This window comes from Erinaceus europaeus, chromosome 4 (assembly GCF_950295315.1).
Source record: "Erinaceus europaeus chromosome 4, mEriEur2.1, whole genome shotgun sequence".
In the NCBI taxonomy this organism is placed as follows: domain Eukaryota; kingdom Metazoa; phylum Chordata; class Mammalia; order Eulipotyphla; family Erinaceidae; genus Erinaceus; species Erinaceus europaeus.
The window spans coordinates 104,179,186-104,197,286 of record NC_080165.1 but is presented as its reverse complement, the minus strand read 5'-3'; the positions used below and the strand labels follow the sequence as shown (position 1 = coordinate 104,197,286).

The 18,101-nt window shown below is 54.9% G+C and overlaps 1 protein-coding gene across 5 annotated transcripts in view; it reads right to left on the bottom strand.

The window, feature by feature from the left end:
- Window positions 1-6,939: 6,939 nt before the first annotated feature.
- TSPAN11 (tetraspanin 11) overlaps window positions 6,940-18,101 on the bottom strand; it is a 46,702-nt gene continuing 35,540 nt past the window's right edge. For 4 of the 5 annotated variants that reach the window (XM_007526273.3, XM_060190270.1, XM_060190267.1 and 1 more), the window contains 5 exons: window positions 14,961-15,035; window positions 13,782-13,886; window positions 11,948-12,106; window positions 11,667-11,753; window positions 6,940-7,934 (listed from right to left, as the gene is read on the bottom strand). In XM_007526273.3, the coding sequence (XP_007526335.1) occupies window positions 7,875-7,934; window positions 11,667-11,753; window positions 11,948-12,106; window positions 13,782-13,886; window positions 14,961-15,035 (486 nt within the window). In that variant the 3' untranslated portion in view covers window positions 6,940-7,874. Of the gene's footprint in view, window positions 7,935-11,490; window positions 11,560-11,666; window positions 11,754-11,947; window positions 12,107-13,781; window positions 13,887-14,960; window positions 15,036-18,101 lie in introns of all 5 variants that reach the window. The other variant, XM_060190268.1, reaches the window with a different exon arrangement.

Genomic DNA, 18,101 nt, shown 5'->3' with positions numbered 1-18,101 from the left:
CAGGACCTGGGTTCGAGCCCCAGACCACCTTGTGGGAACACCTGCAGAAGGGTAGCTTCCCAAGTGGTGGGGCAATGCCACAGTGCCTCTCTTTTCTCCGTTTCTTTCACTGCTTCTCACCCTCTGTCTAGAGGTGACAGGGCTTCAACTTATACATTTGGGAGGGGGACTCATTCAGTGCACAACAGTCACCAGACAGTAACCTTGGGGTTCACAGAGAGAGGCATAATGTCCACCCTGAGAGTTAACTGAACTCTAGCTTGTGTTCAACTGTGTGAGCCCACGAGGACCTGCCAGCCCCTGTGCTTACACAGGGTCTGAGGGCCCCAGAGGACTCAGTGTGACATTGTGTTGAATGTGTGTGGGGGGGGGTTGTCAGCCAGCGCCTGCTGAGAGGGTGGGGCCCTGGGGATAGAGCCTGTGGGGAGGAGCTGACTGCTCAGGGCTGGTAAGCAACCCCTGTCCCTGTCTCTGGAGGTGACGTGGGTGACACGAGGTTGTCTGGAGAGACTGGGAAAGCCAGCTGGAGGAGTCTGAACTGTCAATCAAGAGGCCTATGCTTCTTGACCAGCTGAGAGGGCTGCAGCCCAGTTTGACCATTTCTGAGCCACCCTGCAGGGGTGACAGAACAGGAGACAGCTGGGAGATGGCGCCTGCCTGTGGGGAAGCACCAGTGGAAAGGAGACAGAGGGACAGATAGACAGGACCTCCACGGGGGAACCGACGGCTGGGTGGTTGATTAGACTGATGGCACAAAAGGAGGGAGGCCTGCTGTTTATCTAGTGCATGTGGACCCTGGCCTGGGACAGGGAGGTGACAGATTATCTGCATCACACAGCTGGTAAGAGCGTTCTCAGGGTGAGTCGGGCAGTGGCGCATCAGGTTAAGCGCATGTGGCACAAAGCGCAAGGTCCTGTGTAAGGATCCTGGTTCGAGCCCCTGGCTCCCCATCAGAAGGGGAGTCGCTTCACAGGCGGTGAAGCAGATCTGTACGTGTCTGTCTTTCTCTCTCTCTCTGTCTTCCCCTCCTCTCTCCATTTCTCTCTGTCCTATCCAACAACGAACAACATCAACAATAATAATAACCACAACAAGGGCAACAAAAGGGGGAAAAATGGCCTCCAGGAGCAGTGGATTCATGGTGCAGGACTGAGCCCCAGCAATAACCCTGGAGGCAAAAAAAAGTGTTCTCAGGGCTTGGGGCTCATACACAGGGGAGTGGAGACTGCATGGCCACTCCTGTGAGAGCTGAGCTCCACAGCTTGCAAACACATTGGGTGGGGGAGGTGGGGCACCTGGACAAACCCCTGCCCTGTGCTTGGTGTCCACATGGCCTGGACTTGTGGGTGTGCTCTCTGGGGAGTGGCAGCTCCCCACTGCCACATAGCACTGTGGTCAGTGAAAAGTATGATGTGGAGGGGCCACATGACGGTGCACATGTGCACAGGATCCAGGTTCAAGCCCTAGGTGAAGCAGTCCTGCAGGTGTTCCTCTCTTCCTTTCTACCTCCCCTTCCCTCTCAGTGTGTCTCTGTTCTATGAAATAATAGAACAAATAAAATCAAATAAAGTTAAAATGCTAAAAAAAAGAAAGTGATTCAGAGACCCTTGCTGTATCCAGGGGCCAGAAACTGGTTAGATTTGGGTCCTTGGGGAGCCCCCACCAGAGGCAGAACCTTCTGGAGAAGCTGGTGCAAACTGGGACTGGGGTGTGATGTGGGTGGGAGCATTGTATATGGGAAGGATGTGAATGTGTGGGTTGGTGGACAGCTACCCCCCACACTCCCCCACCCCATGTGCCCTGGGCTGGCTTAGTGGTGGTGCTTGACTCTGCAGACACACAGGACGTCAGATGAAATAAGTGTTATTGTAGGTATGACATATCGGCATCCCGATGGCCTTCTTACAGTGTCCGGTCAAGACCTGAGTGGCTATTGATTCTGCCATCTCGTTTCTGAGTGTAATGACAGAATAAAGATGGACTGTCGTATCTCCTCCCTAATAAGGACAGCAGCACCCCCTGCACCAGGTCCCGCTGGCCCAGGCTTGCCCACCACAGCTGCTGGCTGAAGTCTCCCCTCTGTGGTCTGAGAATGCCCAAGAACTGAGAGCCAAGCCTGGCACTGTCCAGCCCCCTGTTGTAGCGGGACCCCACTCTGGTCTGTGGCTGGGTCTGCAGGGAGGAGCCTGCAGAACATTTTTCTTCTGGAAGCTGCAGAGTTCTGGGACTGCACCTTGATGGCTGCTTCAGTGCGTGCACAGGGGCAGGGCCTCTGTTTGGTCATTTAATGCATCAGACATCTTGAGCTTCTCTGCCCCACCTCCCCGGCTCTTCACAACTGACTCCTTGAAGTCCTCTGTATTTGTGTTTAAGAAGAAAGGGGAGTCTGGAGGTGACTCAGCAGGTAAGCAGGCTGAATACCATGGACAGCACATATTGAGTACTGGGAGCTCCTTGGATGGTGGAGCAGGGCTGTGAGTCTCTCCTCTCTCAACACCATGGAAGGCACCAAGGGAGCCCTGTGGATGGGGGGCAGATCTGACCTCAAGGGCACATCTACCCCAGAGGGCACACTGGACACTAGAGGGGCACACCTGAGCTTGCTGTTTGCACCTGACTCACTTGCTGCTAAATGCTCCTTTGTAGGCCACGTGAGTTCTGACAAGTCTGTGTGTTGTTTTCGCCGGGCTATGTTGTTTTTGCCGGGCTGGCTTCACGGGCGGGTAACAGACGACTCATGGTTGAGCTGTACGCAGTATCTCTTTATTCATGCAGGACGCAATCTATACCAAGCTAAGATAAACTAAACTACTACAAACAATCTTGTCCTTATAAATATACTAGCCCAGTAGGGTGGGAACAGGATGCGACACAGAGAGGGTAGAGAGAAAAGTGACTGGTGAAAATCAGGGTATGACAAGGAGAGGGGGCAGAGCAAAAACGTATCATGAACCAGTGGGGATTGAACCAATGCCCTGGAGGGAGGGTGGTGCTTGTTAACAGCGGTTATGTAAATAGAATGAAGTGGTTATGTAAATAGAATACAGTGTTAAGCAGGGGGTATTAAACCAATGAAACAGAAGGGGTCTCATGCATACCAACATCTGTGGATTCTCGAGCCGAGAGGAAGCTCACAGGACCCTGGTAGCATGGGCAGCACCCCTCCTAAGTGCCTCCCCCTTACTACCAGCACTGCCTCCCACACATAGACGATGGTTGGATGTTCCCACTTTTGTAAAGACAGCAAGAGCAGACAGTGACAGATGGCCCTTTATTACAGGGCTCCAGTGATCGGTGCCTTCCTAGGTCACAATTCCCCTTCTCCCAGCAGGCTGGTGGAGATGCCAGGCTGGACATCCCGGGGCTTCTGCACCCCAGGTCTGCCTTAGAAAGGCAGTCAGCAACAGGCCTCCCTCTGCGCATGTGCTGAAGCAGTGGGTCTTCAGGTGTGCTGTACAGCATCACCTGGGAACTTTCTAGAAGTGCACACTCCTTGCCCTCGCCCCTGCTGATGTGAAGCTTGAAGCAACAGGATGCAGCAGTCGGTCAAAAATCCCTCCAGGGCCTGGTGAGACAGCTCAGCTTGGGGGGGAATGCCTGCCTTCAGCCCAGGTTCAAGTCCCGGTACACCACATAGGAGCACCACGGTGCTGGAGGCAGCTCCTGTGCTGTGGTCTCTCTGGAAAAGTCAGGCTGGAGCAGTGACACTGTGGTGACAACAGCAAGAGCACCTCAGGTGATCAGGACAAACACTCCTTTGAGAACTCTGGACACTTGATCTCTAGGACCCTTGGTAGGTGTGAGCGCCACCCAGTGGTAACACAATGACAGACTGTCTCCTTCAAGCCAGGTCCCCTGCCTCAGATCCAAGGTGGCTGGGAAGTTGAGGCTGCCTTGGTGCCCAGCAGGTGACAGCCTCAGTGTCCTACATCAGACCCATGGTGGACCAGAGCAGAGAGCCCAGGACCAAAGCTAGCTGTGGCAGGGGGGTCCATAGGGACATGCCACTGACACTGTCCAGGCTCAGCTTAGTCACTTGCCCCTGCCCACTGTCTAGGCTCTGTCTGCAGGCCTGGCAGCCAGCCTGGAAGAAGTCAAGCATCTCTCCGTGGGCAGATAATCTCACCAACGTGTCCCAGATCCTCATCTCTCCAGAGCCCTACCCCACTAGGGAAAGATAGAAACAAGTTGGGGCCAATGCCCATGTCAGCAGAGAAGCAATTACAGAAGTGAGAACTCCCACCTTCTGCACCTCGAAAAGAATTTTGGTCTATATTCCCAGAGGGGGAGAAACGTTAGGGGAAGGTGACCAGAGGGCTCTGAACGTCAATTCCATGGAACCCAAAACATCTGTCACCAGAAAGCTTTGTTCTTATACTATAAGTGAAAGGGAAGAGAATCTGGAAACACTGGAGGAAGCCAGGCAGTGTTTTCTAATCTGAAAGGGGAGAGGAAAAAAGGAAGGACACTCAGAAGTAGTAACAGGTGTGGGCGTGACTTAGAAAGGAAGTGAAAACAGGGCCGTAGAAGTGATAAAAATGGGCGAATACGTATACACACAGAGATAGAGATAGATGTGCAGATAGATACAGATACATAGTCAGCCCATATCTGTGACCTTGGGAAACTACTGAAGTTTCTGCTGGAGAGGGATAGGGACACAGAACTCTGGTGGTGGGAACCATATGGAATTATACTCATTATCCAATAATTTTATAAATCAATGCTAAATCATTAATAAAAAAAACCCAAACAAACAAACAAAAAAGAAGCCAGGCTTCTCTGTATAGGGCCAGGGCTCAGACACAAGCCCTGATAGTGGAGTCCTCTGGGGAGGGGCTCTGTGACCCGTGGTTGGTGCATTGCATTTATGTCAGCTGGATAGCACGTCACAGAGTTGGGGGGCCTGGAGCCCAGACATGGGATGGGCCAGGGTGGTTGACAGCCTTTGCAGCTAGTGACTATCATTTGGACCCAGCCCCCTGTGAGCAGAGGAGGCAGCTGAGGGTCACTGGGCTTAACTGAGTGCACCTCCAGCCTGTTTCTGGTCCCAAGTGTACCCATCTGTGACATTCTCGGCAGGGGTTGTCTGGAGCTGTTCTGAAAGCAGCTGGCCACTCTCCAGGGGACAGCAGTCTTTAAAAAAAATCTTTATTTATTAGACAGCCAGAAATTGAGAGGAGAGAGTGAGATAGAGAGGGAGAGAGACAGAGACACCTGCAGCCCTGCTTCACCACTTGCAAAGCTTTCCTCTTGCAGATGGGGGCCGGGGACACGAACCCAGGTTCTTGAGCATTGTAACATGTGTGCTCAACCAGGTGTGCCACCTTCCAGCAGCCCCTTCTGTGTTGCACAGGGAGCCACTTGCCTTGGGCTCCTACCCCACAAGCTGAGCCTGCCTCTTCTCCCGGGTGTGGGAGAGAAGCTAGGAGGTCACAGTCCCCAGGGTCCACTGTCACCCTCCAGCAGGTGTCTGGGGACCACCCCCCATCTCTGTCTGTACTATGCACTGGTGACATCTACTTGTCATTCTGTCCGCATCCCCACAGGCCTGACTGACTTTGGTACAAAATAAAGGGGCAGGGAGCTGACCGGGGGAGCACTAGAAAGAGCACACATGTTACCATGCACACGGGCCAGGGACTGAGCTCCTGCTCTCCACCTATGGGGGGCACTTCATGAGTGGTGAAGCAGTGCTGCAAGTGTCTCTCTTTCTCTCTCCCTCTATCTTCTCCTTCCATCTCAGTTTCTCTGTCTTATTAAGAAAATAGAAAGGAAAAAAGGGGGGTCTGGCTGCCAAAAGCAGTGGATTTGTGCTGGCACTGAGCCCCAGTGATAATCCTGGTGACAAAAAAGGGGGGGGGGGAAGAAGAGACTGATACAGGGGGCTGGCAGGTGAGTCACCCTGCAGAGTGCTCGAGTCATCATGCACAAAGACCTGGTTCCAGCCCCAGGCCACCACATGGGAGAGCCTGCAGCTTCATGCGAGGAGAACAATGCTTCTCCTTCTCCCTCCCTTTTTTTCTCTCACTTTCTGTCTGGAAGCACAAATAAACAAAAACCCAAGAAGTGGTCATTGTGCAGGCTATTAAGGCACCTGTCCCGGGGCAGGTGTGATGGGCCACAGTACCCCTCTCTATGCTGTCTGTCCCCTCCTCTGCCTCAGCCATCACTAAGACTTGTGGGTTTGCTCACTGGCCCTTCAGAGAATCTGGGACTCACAGTCGTTTCTGATGACTGGCAATGAGCCCCCAGGATCTTGGGGGCAGCCCGCCTCCCACCTTCTCTGCCTGCTTGGTGTCCTCTGGGATAGCAGGAAGGCTGCCCCCTTGTGGCGCATCTGCACGGGCAGCCCAGATCCTATGTGGGAGACAGGTCCTGGGGAACCTTGATGCTGGGCTGAGCTGGCAGGGGAGCTGGTCTGGGACTGATGTGGGGGGAGTTCTGGGAGCAGCTGTGGTGTGGTGATGGGAGAAGACATGCCTGACTTAGACCTGACCCAGGCCAGCAGGAGCTGTGCCCACCAGACAGAGCTGATTTGTGTGGGGGGCAGGTGTGACCTCACTTGGCTTTGGAGTGTTATGGGGTCACTGTGTGGGGGTTCAGAGGGCACAGGACAAAGGGTGCAGGATGGGGGGAGGGTGTCCTGAGCCCCTACCTGGACAGGTTCTCCCTGCTGTTTTAGGAGTCTCTGCCTGTACTTTGGAAAACATTGGTCTCTGTGCTCTTGTTTTCTAGAATCTTCCAACTATGCCTCCTCAGTACTGGGGGCAGTCTGTCAACTCCAGAACAGCGAGAGAGAAGGAAGTGCTGTGTCTGCTCAGGGAGGCCAAGCAAGGCCCTGGGTGCAGGAGCACCAGGAGGCGGGGCTCAGGGAAAGTGGGGTCCAGGGTGAAGCGCCTCTGTCAGCCTCCCCTCCCCAGTGCACTGACTCACTCCTCCTGGGAAGCATTTTTTATTTCTACCAACAAGCAGATGGTTTAAAAACAACTTTACGGGGCACAGGGGTGTGGTGGGGCAGTGCACCTGGCTGAGCACACATACTACCATGCACGAGGACCCAGGCTGAATCCTCGCTCTCCACTGCAGGGGGGACGTTTCACAAATGATGAAGCACATCTGCAGGAGTCTCTCTGTCTCTCCTTTTATCCCCCCCCCAATTTGTCCTAGCTAATACAAAAAGGAAGAAAAGAGAAAAAAAGAAGAAAATATGGCCACTGAGAGTGGTAGAGGCATAGTACCAGCACCAAGCCCCAGTGATAACCCTGGTGGCAATAAAAAACTAAAAACAACTGCATTGACACAGGGTGTCCCCGAGGCTGGGGCTGGGGGACAGGGTTGGCAAGTGGGGGTGGGTTGTTGAGGGAGACCTCCAGCAGGGTGGGGCTCCTGGGGTGGGACCCCCTGCTCCACTTTGTTCCCTGTGGGGGCACAGCGCCAGCCCCTTGCTGCTCCCCACACCCCAGCCCTGCAGGAAGGAGCGGGAATGTTTAGGGACACTCATGTGCCAGTGAGCAAGGGATGTGGGCAGGGAAGTTTGGGATCTCCAGGTCGCCCCCGGGGCCAGAGCTGCTCAGCTGGTAACAGTGGCAAACTTGGACATTTGGTGGCAGTCCTGAGTCCCAGGGGCAGGGGTGGGTGGGGGAGAGTACAGGACTTTCCCCACCCTCTGGTGTCCCAGGAGCCCTGGGATCAGTAGATTAAAAAGGACTGGCACCAAGCCCTAGCCTGGGAATGGCTCTGCTCATTTCCTGGCTGGCTGGGGCTCCTGCCCAGGGCCTGGCACTGAGCCCTCAGCCCCGGGCACTGGCTGGGTGGGTCTGGAGTGGCTGGACTGAGCAGGGGTGCTCCTTGGTGGGCAGGCAGGCCGGTGGTCAGTAGCTGTGCCGCTGGAGCCTCTGGTGCAGGAAGCAAGTGAGCACCATCCCACAGATCTGTAGGCAGAAGCAGAGAACACTCAGGGCCCAGGACTCTGCATTCCTAGCTAGCCCCCAGGCAGGGGGCAGCCAGGCTGGAACACTTGAGAACCACCCTCTGGGAGCAGTGTTTCCCACTGGAATGGGCACAGACTGCTCAGGGAACCCAGAAGTTCTATAAATACTAGGGACTGGGAATCTGCATTCCTAGCCATCAGCTTTTGCCTGCCCACGGGAGCAGGCTATGAGGGCAGTCCATGGCACTGGGGAGAAAGTGGGGTCCCCACCAGAGGACAGTCCCCACCTCTCCAGTTGCTGCTGGCTCATGGAGGGGACAGAGGGTGAGCTCCTCCTCCCCTCTGGGCCCCTGGGGACAACTTGCTCACCTCAGGGCTCAGAGCCACCCGCTGGAAAGTGGTTTTAAGAGGCTCCCTCCTCCCCCGCCCCAAGTCACCAAGCAGGGGGCTGTCCCTGCCTTGGCTCTCAGTGTGTCCCAGTGAGTCCTCCCCCCTCCTCCTCAGGGATGAGGCCCTGTCTAGAGGTGATCTGGGGCTTTCTGGTCTTGGCTAAGGGGAAACAGCTGGATGGGAGGACTATGTCCACCTCTGTAGCAATGGACATCTCAGCAGGGTGAGGGAAGGGGCTGGGTGAGCACACATCAGCCTGAGCAGGATGCTCCTGTGGCCAGGCTCTCAACAATGTGTGCTTATGCCACTCTCCGCCCCTGCACACTGATGGGGAAAGTACACACTTGCTCAGTGGGGGAAGGCAGCATGATGGTCTGCAAAGGCTCTTATGCTTGTGGCTCTGAGGTCCCAGGTTCAAACCCCAGCACCACCATTAGCCAGAGTTGAGCAAGGTTCTGGTTTCTCTCACACTTTACTAAAATCAAATAAAAATAATGCACTCACCCATGTGTGCAGACGCACACCATCACTTCGTGCATGCAGAGAGTAAAACAGCACACTCACCAGCACACATGCACTTGGGCACACGCAGTGTGCACACATACACACACACCGTGTACATGGAGGGGTGCAGGGTGCGAGCCCTCAAAGCCAGGGGTGAGGAGGGGCAGAGTGCTGGGGCTGTGCTGCTTTCTCTCCTCTAGAGCCCAGAGTGGGGTGTGACTCCCCCTGCTGGCAGCCTGTGGGAGTGCTTCCATCTTCATAGGGGAGTTTGCCACCTCTGGACTTCTGAGCGGGTACCTGCTGTCATCAGGAAACTTAGGGCAGGGCCTGGAGGTGGCGCACCCTGTTAAACACTCATTGTCATGTGCAAGGACCCAGGTTGAAGCCCCCACTCCCCCATCTGCATGGGTGAGCCTTTATGAGAGGAGGAGCAGTTCTGCAGGTGTCTCTCTCCCTATCTCCTTCGCCCTCATTTTCTCTCTGTCCTATCAAGTAAAACAGAAAGAAAAAAAACGATAAGGAAAAAATGGATGCTGGTATTAGTAGATTCAAAGTACTGGCGCTGAGCCCTAGCAATTGCCTTAGTAACAATAAAAAAAATGTAAAATCATGGCAATGAGAGGCAACTTCCCTACAAGCCCCTCTGTGTGTAACCTACTGGGCTCAGTGTCACTGAGGGGATGCAACTGATTAAAGGGGGCTTTGAGATGCCCAGGGGCTCCATTTCACAGGTCAGCAGACCGAGGCTCAGAGAGGGCCGGTGAATTCCCCGAGATCATACTGGAAGAGGAAGAGACCCTCTGTTCTCCCAGCATGATAGCCTCTGCTCCTTGGGGCTGGAAATCATCCTGGGCTTCTGTCTCCTGAGCCATGTGGGTCTGTGAGGTGCCAGACTGGGCTCCTGCTCCTGAGGATGCTCAGCTGTGAAGGTGGGGACAAGCCCGTTGTGAGCCTAAGGTCTCCACAAGTACCAGTAGCGGCCAGCAGAGGGTGCCCTAACCTGAAGCTTGGTCACTGCAGGGCTCTCAGCAGAATGAGGGGCAGGGGAGATGGGTGATGCTTTGGGATCCACTCAGTGTAGCTGGGCTTCTGGGGAGCAGGTGTGGAGAGGAAGGGTGTGACCCGGCTGGGTCTCTTGCCCTAGGAACAGCCTTCTTTTGGGGGGGTCACCATGTCTATTGCAGGTCCTTACACATCAATGAGTGAGGTGTGAGCAGCCCTGTTCTGCAGGGAAGCACAGGCTTGGGGAGGAAGCCTCCAGTGAGCACCCCCCCCCCCCCCCCCGGCCACCAGGGCTGCTGTTCGTTCCTGGGGCCATAGAGCAGTAGGGGCAGCAAGGGCTCTGGAAGGTTCCCTGCGGAGCCTCTCACTCAGCTCTTCTCAGCTCGTTGACCCGTGCAATGGGGGAGCACACTCCTTGCCTGGCAGGGGGCCTAGCTGGGGTGGGGAGGAGTCTGATGAGAGAGTCTGTGAGACTCTCTGGGGCCCAGAGATACTGGACAAGAACTACCAGGAATGTAGGCCACAGCTATGCCTCTGCTAGCAGTGTGTTAATGTCACATATACCATTTCTTTCCTCTCTTCTTCCTTCTTCTTTCTTCTTCCTCCTCCTTCATTCTTCTTTCTCTTCTATTTCTTTTCTTTCTCCTTCTCTTCTTCCTTCTCCTCCTCCTCTGCCTCCTCCCCCTCCCTTCCTTGTTTTTATTTTATTTTATTTGATAGTAGCAGAGAGAAATTGAGAGGGGGGAGATACAGAGGGAGAGAGAGACAGAGACACCTGCAGACCTGCTTTACCACTTATGAAGCTTCCCTCTGCAGGTGGGGACCAGGGGCTTGAACCCAAGTCCTTGCATATTGGGAGGGAGAACTAGCCAAGGGGCAGTGCACTCACCTACCAAGTCCTTGCACATGGTAAGCTCATGGTAACATGTACACTCAATCAGGTGAGCCCCCTCTCTCCTTTCTCACCCCCTCTCTCCTTTCTCACCCCCTCTCTCCTTTCTCATCCTCTCTCTCCTTTCTCTCTCCTGCCAGGGCTTCATTGGGGCTTTGTGCCTGCATGATTCCATTGCTTCTGGTTTTGTTTTTCATATAGCAGGTGAAACACCTAAAGGGAGAGACAGAGAGAAAGGGAGACACCATAGCAGTGCTCCTCTGCTTGTGAGGTTTCTTGTGTGTATTGCTTCCATGTGATGCTGGGAGGGCTTGAACCCAGGCCCTTTTGCATGGTGAAGCGTGTGTGCTCTACTGGATGCACTACCTCCTGCCTCTCTCCCTCTAGTTCTTATGTGGTGGGTGATGACCTCGAGGGGCAGGGAAGTCAAAGCTCTAGAGGGGAGGCTGCACCCAGGATTCCTGACTGTCCTTCCTGCTACTCCTCATCTCAGCAGTGGGTGTGAGAGGCAGGATTGAGCTCCCTCTTCAACACTCCAGCAGGGAGTGGAACCAGGCCAGGGGAACTTCACAGATCCTCTGTTCTGAACCTGGAACCCCCTGAGAGTAACGGTGCCTTCCTGATGGGGGACGTATGCAAGCACACTCGGGCGTACATCTGCAGGGGGAGAGGGTGCGTGTCCGTGCACACTCCCACACTCAGCATGACCATCACATGCGTTCAGACACACCCGCACATGCCAATGTACATATGGGGTGCATGACCCTACCTGAGCCCACACACATGCTCCTGGGGGTGTTCCTTACACGGTGGCCCCCAGGCCTTTGCTTCCAGTGTTCTGGGGGAGACAACGACCGGGTGACTCAGGGTGGGTGAGGTGGGGGTAGGGCTCAGTGACAGGAAGCAGGGCTCACCCCTAGCCACTCCTTCCCCACATAGACTCACCTGCAGACAGGCCACCCCGATGCCTACAGCTCCCATGAGCAGCAGGTGGTCGGCCAGGAAGTGCTCCAACTTGGAGATGCAGCCTCCCTGGAAGGGAGGAAAGGGGAGGGGCTAGTCACACACATTCACAGGGCTGGAGTTGAGGTGAGGGGGTGAGTGGGGACAGCTAGAGACAGGAAAGGCCCAGCCCAAGGTCTGAGGCTGCTTGAGGAATGATGACCCAAACAAGCAGGAAGGGCTGCCTGCCCCTAGGCTCACTGCCCCACTCCAGTGATGCTCACCTCCACCTTGTAGACATTGGAGGGGTGCAGGCGCCGGCCGCAGTGGGGGACTACGGTCTTGCAGCAGCTGTCGGGGACCCGGCGGCCCTGGGCCTCCTGGGACAGAACGAAGGTACTGAACTGCCAGTCGGCTGAGCTGTTGCTGCCACAGCACTTGAACTGCGGAGGAGAGGAGGGAGGCTGGGGTCCACTGGAAGCCAGCCCCTTCTGGTCTGTCCTTGGTGACCACTCCCTTGCCCTGTGCCCAGCAGGTCTGGCTTCTTTAGGGTTTGGGTCGTAATGCAGATTTGCATTTTTCTGGTGTGTGTGTGGGTCTTTCTTGCCTTTTTCCTCTCCATCCAGGCTCTGGAAAGTGGTGATACTGGGTTTCCTTAAGTCCACTGGGTAGCAGAGCATGATAGGGTGGGAGGGATCTCAGGGACAGGACCAGCCTTGTTAGAGATTCCCAGACCCCCAGACAGGCCTTGGAGCCTCAGGCCCACCACCACCACCATTAACCCCACCCCCAGCCTGCAGGGATGCAGGGAGCTTCAGGCCACCCAAAGGTTCCAGTGGGGGGTGGGTGAAACCTGGGTGCTCCTGAAGACTACCAGGGTGGGGTACTGCCAGCTTGGGTTTCAGGTGACCCTAAGAATAGCGTCATGGCTATGTCTGGTCCTTCGGGGTGGGGAGTCAATGTTCAAAGTCTCCCCATGACAGCACACAGATGTTTGGAGGCTGTCTGGGGGTTGGGGAAATTTAGGCTGGTTAAAGGTGTTAGGTGCCTGCTGTGTGCCGGGAGGGAGCTTAGGCCCCACGTTCACGCTCGGTAGAGAGATGTGGGGACAGGGCTGACCTTTGGGAGGTGTGGGCCAGGAACGCGTGTGTGGGACAGAGACCACAGTTGGGGTGTGGGGTGTGGCTGAGGGAAAGGGGACCAGGTGGGCAGGAGGAGCTGCTTCACATTTTAGAATCTGACAGCAGCCCAACAGAACAACCTCCCACCCTCCCTACACCTCCCTTCCTTCTTATACCCCTTGCCTTCCCTTTCCTTTTCTTTATTGCCACCAGGTTTATCGCTGGGGCTTGGTGCTGGCACTATGAATCCACAGCTACCAGCTATCAGCAGTCATTCTTTCCTTTTTTTTTTTTTTATTATAGAGAGAAATTGAGAGAGGATGGGGGAAATAGAGGGAGAGAAAGACACCCGTGGAGCTGTTTCACTGCTTGTTTCCCCTGCAAGTGGAGGCTTGAACCCAGGCCCTTGCACTTGGTAATATGTGTGCTTAACTGAGTGTGCCACCGCCCAGCCCCCAAGCAGAACTCTCTAGGAGGATGACAATGCCTCGCATCTGGGCTGTCCGATTTGAAGGGGAGGAGGCACTAGCCACTTCTGGACACTTGAAATGTGATGAGGGTGGACGAGGAGTTTTGTATTGGGAGCAAATAGGAATTGTCATCTGATATAAAGCCAAGGGCCCTCCCCTGTCCCCATTCTGTGACCAGGAGACACGCATTTTCCTTCTTCTGGAAGGAAAGACCATGGCTGGCCTCCCAGCTTCCTGCTGGAGACCAGGCTGGGCAGCTCTTGGAGGGACTTCCAGCTCGGGGCGGGGGCGGGGGGGGGCAGGCTTAGGGAGATCTGCAGTCATGGGGGGGGGAGTGGTGGAGCTGAGGGCACGGCAGTGGGTGGGGGCGGGGAGGCCCTTGTCACTGACATAAAGCTCACACACCCCTTGCAGCTGAGGTCCCGAGGAGGTGAAATTTTTGCCCACAGCCACCCAGCCTGGAGGAGAGCAAGCCAGGGTTTGAACTCAGTCTGAGGGATTCTGCAGAACAGGGACCAAGGTCTTACATCCTGCTGCAGGCGGTCTACAGAGGCGGTGATGTCCGCTGCTCCAGGCTGCCCGTACTTCTCAGCCAGGGTCTGAGTCAGGTGCTGCTTTAATTCCTCACTCAGCTGGGGAAAGAGGCATGGAAGAGGAGTCACAGGGCCACCCTCGGGCCCGCCCAGCCCCACCCCGACGCCCTACCCCAAGACTTCTCCAGCCCTGAGGTCCTGCCCCATCCCGCCTCTCCCCACAATGGCTACTGCTAGAACCCATGGACTTGAGGTGCGGTGCACCAGGGCTGTCCCCACAGAAGACAGGGATCAGGAAATGATGGGGTACGGGTGAGGCTGGAAGTCAGGGCAGAGCCAAGGAGGCAGGTATGGGTGTTGAACCTGGCTTTAGACTGCTGAGCCCCATGCAATAGTTGCCACTTTTCATTGTGACCTTGAGGTGACATGCAAAATGTTTTCAATTCTGACCTTGCAGGCTGGAGACAGCCAGGGTCTGGCAGTGGCACACTGGCTAGAGCCCCTGGTCCCCACCTGCAGGGAGGAATGCTTCACCAGTGGCGCAGCAGTACTGTGGATGTCTCTCTTTCTCTGTCTCCCCCCCAACCCCCGCATCTCACCATCTCACCCTTTATAAATGTACACATGCCTCTGGGAGTGATGGGGCTCTGCAGACACTGAGCCCCAGAACTAAAGCTGGAGGCAAAAAAAAAAAGCAAGCAAGCAAAAAAAAAAAAAAAAAACACCAAAAAACAAACTTAAGACACCCAGCTGACCATCAATCAGCTTGTTCATGATCTTGAAGGCCAGCCTCTGGGGGCATGCAGGGCCACTCTATTCTGGTCTGGGGCAGCCAGACTCACTGGCCTCAGAGTCTGGTGTGGAAAGCCCTTCTCCCTGGCTGTCTGATCAGATTCCCTCTTTACCTTTGGGGTAAAGGGGACTGCGCCCCAGCAGTGACTCCCAGCCCATGCAGCTGTGCTAGTGGTGAGGGCCCCACCTCCCAGGGAAGCTCCACTCAAAGTCCCTGGCAGGAACATCAGTTACAGCTATAGAAGCATGGGGAAAAGCCATGGGAAGCAAATATGCCCAGACATGACCCCCTTGATGTCTTGATTTCCTCACTTGAGTGGCCCTCCCTGCTGCCTCCCAGAGGCACCCGAAGGAACAAAGAAAGAGAAGTTGCCTACTCACCCTCTGGTAATACACATGGGCCAGGACCCCCGCCACCAGCTCTACCAGGAAGATCACCAGCAACAGGCAGAAGTACTAGGAGCAAGGGGGAGGTGGTCAGCACTGCAGCAGGAGGCAGGCAGGCTGTGTGGCCAGGCCTCTGTGACCAACTCTTCCCTCAGCAGTGGGAGAATGGAGACCTATCAGCCACCCCTTCACCATGGAGTCTTTCTCCTCCTCCCAGCAGCTCTGGGCACAACCCCTCTGGGGCAGGGGCCACCATGCTCACAGGTCTGCTGCCAGCGCCCCAATCCACCTGCTTACTAACAGCAACAATTATCATTACTGTTACCAGGACTATTTTTGGGGTTCAGTGACAGGCACTATGAATCCACTGCTCCTGGTGGCCATTTTTTTCTTTCTATTTTATTTGATAGGATAGAGAAATTGAGTGGAGAGGGAGGGAGAGTGAGACACCTGCAGATCTGCTTCACTACCCTTGCAGATGGGGAGTGAGGCTTGAACCTGGGTTCTTACGCATGGTAATGTATGCACTCAAGTGGGTGCACCACCCCCGGGCCTCCAGAACTTATCACACATCTGCTATGCCTCCAGGGACCAAAATAAATTTCCTGCCCTCTAACCTACTGGTGCCAGGGGAGAGGAAAGTAAGGGCAGTGCTTGCTCTGATCACTGCCAATCCTAGAATGGTGAGGAGGTTCCTGGTGGAGAAAGGCAGTCAGTGAGGACTTCCTGGAGGAGGTGACATCTGAGTGCATCTCTAGGAGGTATTTGTCAGGTAAAAAGGAAGTGAGCACACTGCAGGTGGAGTGAAGAGCAGGTGCAGGGCATGGTGACTGCAGGGGCACTTGAAAATGGACAGGGCTGGGCTCAGGGTGAAGAGAAGGCAGGGAGTCCACCCAGCATGGGTGCTGCACATCCCAGGGATCTTGATGGCTCCCGCCTGGGATCTGGAACTGCTCCTCACTGCTTTCCTCGAGGGGTTGCTGCAGCTGGAGGCTACAACTGGGCTCCTGACTGTGTACTTGGCCGTCAGACCTCAATGCTCACCCCTACTCTCCAATTTTACAGTGAGGAGGCTCCAGGATTCTGCTCCATCAAGTGGAGCTGGCAGGCCAGAAATGCTTGTTAGGCCCCAATGTTGGGAGGGAGCAGGAAGAGAACTGCAGCAAGTCACAGAGGGGTATGGGGGCGGGGAAGAAGAGGAGAGGGAGAGCAAGGAGGATGGGCAGAGAGTCAGTGCCCAAAAGTGGGTGCATTCACTCCCCCCCCTCCTGTGCTAGCACATGGGGGGTGCCCACAGCCACTCAGCCCCCTCAGCTCATAGGGCAGACAGGCAAGGAGGGAGGGCAGGAAGGCATGTGAACAGCAAGGAACCAGCTGGGGGGGGAGCTGTGGGACCTGTCTACCCCCCACCCTGCAGAGGCCTGACTGATGCCAGAGCCCAGCCACCATTGTACTGGAGGAAGCTGTGATGCTGTGGTATCTCTCTCTCTCTACCTCTCTCTCCCCTCTATCTGAAAAAGTTGGCCCACCCCTCAACAATGATAAAAACATGTAGAGGCAAATGGATTTTTGGAATTTTTCCATCAGAATGATTCTGCCACGAAGAAGGGAGCTTCCACTCCCCCACTTTTCTGCATGATTGGAAATAGAAACCCTGCCACAGGCTGGAAAAGCAGGTCCAATGTCCAGGCGAGTGGGGGCAGTGGGAGGGAGGTGACAAATAACAGTGAAAAATAAGCTTGGATGTCCCTCTGGAGTCTGCATAAAACCAATCAGATTTGGGAGGCTGCTGAGGGCTCAGGGGCACCCAACGCCCAGATGCACCTGCTGTGATGGCAAGGAAGCATGTGGGCAAAAGCCTAAGAACTCCCAGGACTTATAGGCTGCTGTGTGGTGAACTTTCTACCAATCAGAACTGCACTGAAAGCCTCATTTGCAGAAAGATGGCAATTTGTTGAACTTTCCACCAATCAAAACTGCCCTGACTGAAAGCCTCCTTTGCATAAACTATCCAAGACCCTGTTCCTTTTTATATATATATGTCATTCTGGGAATCGGGCGGTAGCACAGCGGGTTAAGTGCACATGGCCCAAAGCCCAAGGACCGGTGTAAGAATCCTGGTTCGAGTCCCCGGCTTTCCACCTACAGAGCAGTCGCTTCACAGGTGGTGAAGGAGGTCTGTAGGTGTCTATCTTTTTTTCCCCCCTCTCTGTCTTCCCCTTCTCTCTCCATTTCTATCTGTTCTAACAACAACAATAACTACAACAACAAGGAAAAACAACAAGAGCAACAAAAGAGAAAATAAATATTTAAATAAAACTTTTTTTAAAAAAAGCTCATTCTTCACAGGGTTATCTGGACACATGGCTCAAGGGTCCCTGCTCCCTGAACTATATATAGATCTGAAGCTTGTGACACTGAGTTGGGACACACAGCTGTGAAGATGGGATTGTTGTGATTCTGATGCTGAGTAGCCATCAGTCTGGCTTCTTGGCCAGAGGCACTGGCTCACTGTCAGAGCAGTGGGGAGGAGGACTGGAGGAGGCTGGAGAGGCAGAGTGAGAGGATTACATCAACAGCCTGAGCCAGGGTTAAGAAGCTCAGAACTGCCAAGGCCAAACAGGGAGAGCGAGAGCCAGCTGTTGGGAGGCAGTGACCTTGAAGCATTAGGAATCTAGCCGATTAGTTGTGGCCAGAGGCACGCAGGGCTCAGAGACATAGCTGCTAGCCTGCTAGTGCAGAAACGAGCCTGTGGATTTGGGAGCTGCAAGCCAAGAGGCCAGTATAGGATGGATGAAGGTGGCCTCTACCCTTTTGGGCCCAGTCCAGGGTATCCACACACAGTTCTGCTGGGTTCTGGGTCTCTGCTGCCCCCACTGGGGACTGCTCTGACTGATGTCTGCTGCTAGTCATGTCCAGCTGTGGTCCAGGGAATCTGGTAATGAGCAGGGAGGGAGCCAAGCGGGCTAAGGAGAAGGCCAGCAGTGGTCAAGAGAATGCAGGCACCTGTGGGGTTTTGAAAGAGTGGAGGCTGCTCTGAGTCCATCTCCATGGTCTAGAGAGGTGAGATCTGGAGTGGGGGTGCATGGTGTTGCAGGGAACTTGGAGGCTGCTACTTCCCAGTTCTGACATTCC